The following is a 2,771-nucleotide window of genomic DNA, read 5'->3' as shown; positions in this document are numbered from 1 at the left end:
CTTACCGTTACCCTGGATCTGGCCCTAAACCTTACCGTTACCCTGGCTCTGGCCCTAACCCTAACCGTTACCCTGGCTCTGGCTCTAACCGTTACCCTGGCTCTGGCCCTAACCCTTTCCGTTACCCTGGCTCTGGCCCTCAACCTTACCGTTTATACCAGGTCCAAATATCTAAGTTTCAAGTTGTATGTGTCACATGCACCAGTAGACCTACAGCTTTAACTTGCCAGCCCCCAATAGCAGTATTCAATATCAAAACAGAGGAAGTTATATACAGGGTCAGGGCCTGTAGCACATTTACAATGTGCAGGATACTGGAGTATTGTGGTAGATATGTACATGTAGACAGGGATACTGGAATATTGAGGTAGATATGTACATGTAGACAGGGATTAGGAGAAAGTGACTGGTTGCAGGATTAATTCATATTAATATGGCAGCAGCATGAGTGGTGTGTGTGTGTGTGTGTGTGTGTGTGTGTGTGTGTGTGTGTGTGTGTGTGTGTGTGTGTGTGTGTGTGTGTGTGTGTAGGCGGAAAAGGGCTGTAGTAAAGTGACTGATAGCAGGAGTATATAAATACTTCGTTGGGTTGGAGCACGAAAGACAGCAGACATACAGTACGGCACCATTACCACCAGTGACATCTAGGGGTGGGAGGAGAGCATTACAACCCACCATTACTTTACCTTATTAACCTTGATCTCGGTTCAACCAGAACTAAAATCTTACATAGTTGGGTCAGATGGTCGATTAAATTCTGGGAACAAACGTGTTAGAAATGTAGATTTACGGATTGAGAAGTCTCCACCCTCGCAAATGGAAACTGTAAGGCAAAGCCCCTCCCCTTCCGATAATTTCACCTGTATTTATCACACATGGGCTAGAAATCCCCACCCCCAGTTTAAGCACCGCCTTTGCCCAATCCTGATTCGTCCAAATAACCAGTGAGGAAGACCCAAGCACAGGAACTAATGCTGCTGATTATCTCACACATCCCATAGCCTGAAGAAAGACCCGCGGTACCATTTACCCTCCTTGTGTCTCTAAAACTGTGTAGAATTATTAGTTCAGTCAGCAACAGTAAACACAACACATTTTTTGGGTCAGAAAAACCCATGAAAATAAGTACTTTGGTTTCCTTTTCTAGTTTATTATCATACCAATACATACATACATACATACATACATACATACATACATACATACATACATACATACATACATACATGTAGCTTCCAAAGCAAGATAATATTGTGGAAACTCTACAAAAACACACAGATTATGAACTGCAAATACATGAGTTAAATATTTGAATATATAGACGATAACATCACAACACAGGCAAAATGAGACCTCTAAATATGTAGTTTGTTAAACTATGAATTTCACACCACTCCTTGTTTCTCACCAATAAATCCATGAAGGAGTAGTAATCAACATGCCTTTTCTCTCAAGCACTCCAGCACTGACAGTGTTTGTATGCTAGTATCAGGGTCGGGGAAATTCAAATTGAAGTCTGTTAATTCGTTTAAAAAAAACTGAAATTCGTATTCAATATGTATTTTCAATGACTTTTCAATTCACTGAAAAATAAAATAATGTAAAATGTTTTTCAATTTTAGTTTTAAAAAATCAAATCACATCACATCCTGAATTGACTCCAATTTGAATTGACCCCAACCCTGCTTGGTATGTTTAGTTTTAGGAAGATTGTTATGATGTGTTAAAATAGATCCTCATAAATAAACACTTTCAACTTTATTATTTAAATTGGAAATATAGATTACATTTTAAATGTTATAAAAAAAATGGACACTTTATTTAAAACAATATGTTATTTCATTAGCGGTAAAGCTTGCTATCCTATTGAATGACCAAATCACTAGTAACAGAGGAAGTTCCTCATCTCCTCACAGTCCCTGGTTCCCCAAAGCTCTCCCTCTCTGGGCAGGGTCCCACAGCGGAGGTGTTGGGCGGGGCAGTGGGGCAGCCTCCCCCCGGTCCAGGCCTCGTACTCCAGGGGGTCTCCATTCACCCACAACCAGAAACCACTGAAAAAGCGTAGACCGGTCCACACATGGTCCGTCTGGGCCCCCTTTGAATTCATAATATTCTGGACGATGAGCTGCTCATTCTCAGACAGCAGGCTGGTGAGGTCAGTGTAGTGTTTCCTGCAGTGCACCAGAGCCTTCTCCCACGTCTTGTTTTTCTGAACCAGGACCACATTCACATCAAAGCACCAGAAAGGGTTTCTTTGTTGGCACAAGCTGTCAGCCATCTCACCCTTTATCACACCGACACAGTCCTGGTTGACAATAAGATGGTTTGGCAGGCCTTTACTCCAGAACCTGAATGTTGAGTTCCACCCTCCAGACCACTTCCACTCTGTTGAGTCATTGGTATCTCTGTACAGACCGATCCAAGTCAAACCAATCCAGTTGAATTCAGAAGTTAAGACGGTGGAGAACAGCTCTGCATCCTCCTGGTCGGTGATGAAGGCCAGGTCAATGTATTTCTCTCTGCAGTACTGCTGAGCTCCTTGCCAGGTCAGCTGTTTATCCACATAGTAGAACTGTTTGGTAAGACCAGAGACTACTGCAAACAGAGCAGTGATGAGGAGCCCAGTGGAGATGCTCTTCCTCTGCATGATGTACCAGTACTCAGTCAGTGTGGGATGGAGTTGACCCTGCTGCTGCTCTTATGATCACCAACTACTGGGCGCTTCCTTGGCTCACCTCTACACACAAAGCAAACTAATCAGAGAGGCTTCA

The 2,771-nt window shown here is 42.9% G+C and overlaps 1 protein-coding gene across 1 annotated transcript; it reads right to left on the bottom strand.

The window, feature by feature from the left end:
* Positions 1 to 1,183: 1,183 nt before the first annotated feature.
* LOC116373890 (macrophage mannose receptor 1-like) lies at positions 1,184 to 2,771 on the bottom strand. Its single transcript, XM_031822186.1, has one exon. The coding sequence runs from the start codon at positions 2,645 to 2,647 to the stop codon at positions 1,883 to 1,885; it is 765 nt and encodes a 254-aa protein (XP_031678046.1). The 5' UTR covers positions 2,648 to 2,771; the 3' UTR covers positions 1,184 to 1,882.

Source organism: Oncorhynchus kisutch, unplaced genomic scaffold, assembly GCF_002021735.2.
Source record: "Oncorhynchus kisutch isolate 150728-3 unplaced genomic scaffold, Okis_V2 scaffold4083, whole genome shotgun sequence".
Taxonomy (NCBI): domain Eukaryota; kingdom Metazoa; phylum Chordata; class Actinopteri; order Salmoniformes; family Salmonidae; genus Oncorhynchus; species Oncorhynchus kisutch.
This window is presented reverse-complemented; position numbering and strand designations above follow the sequence as displayed.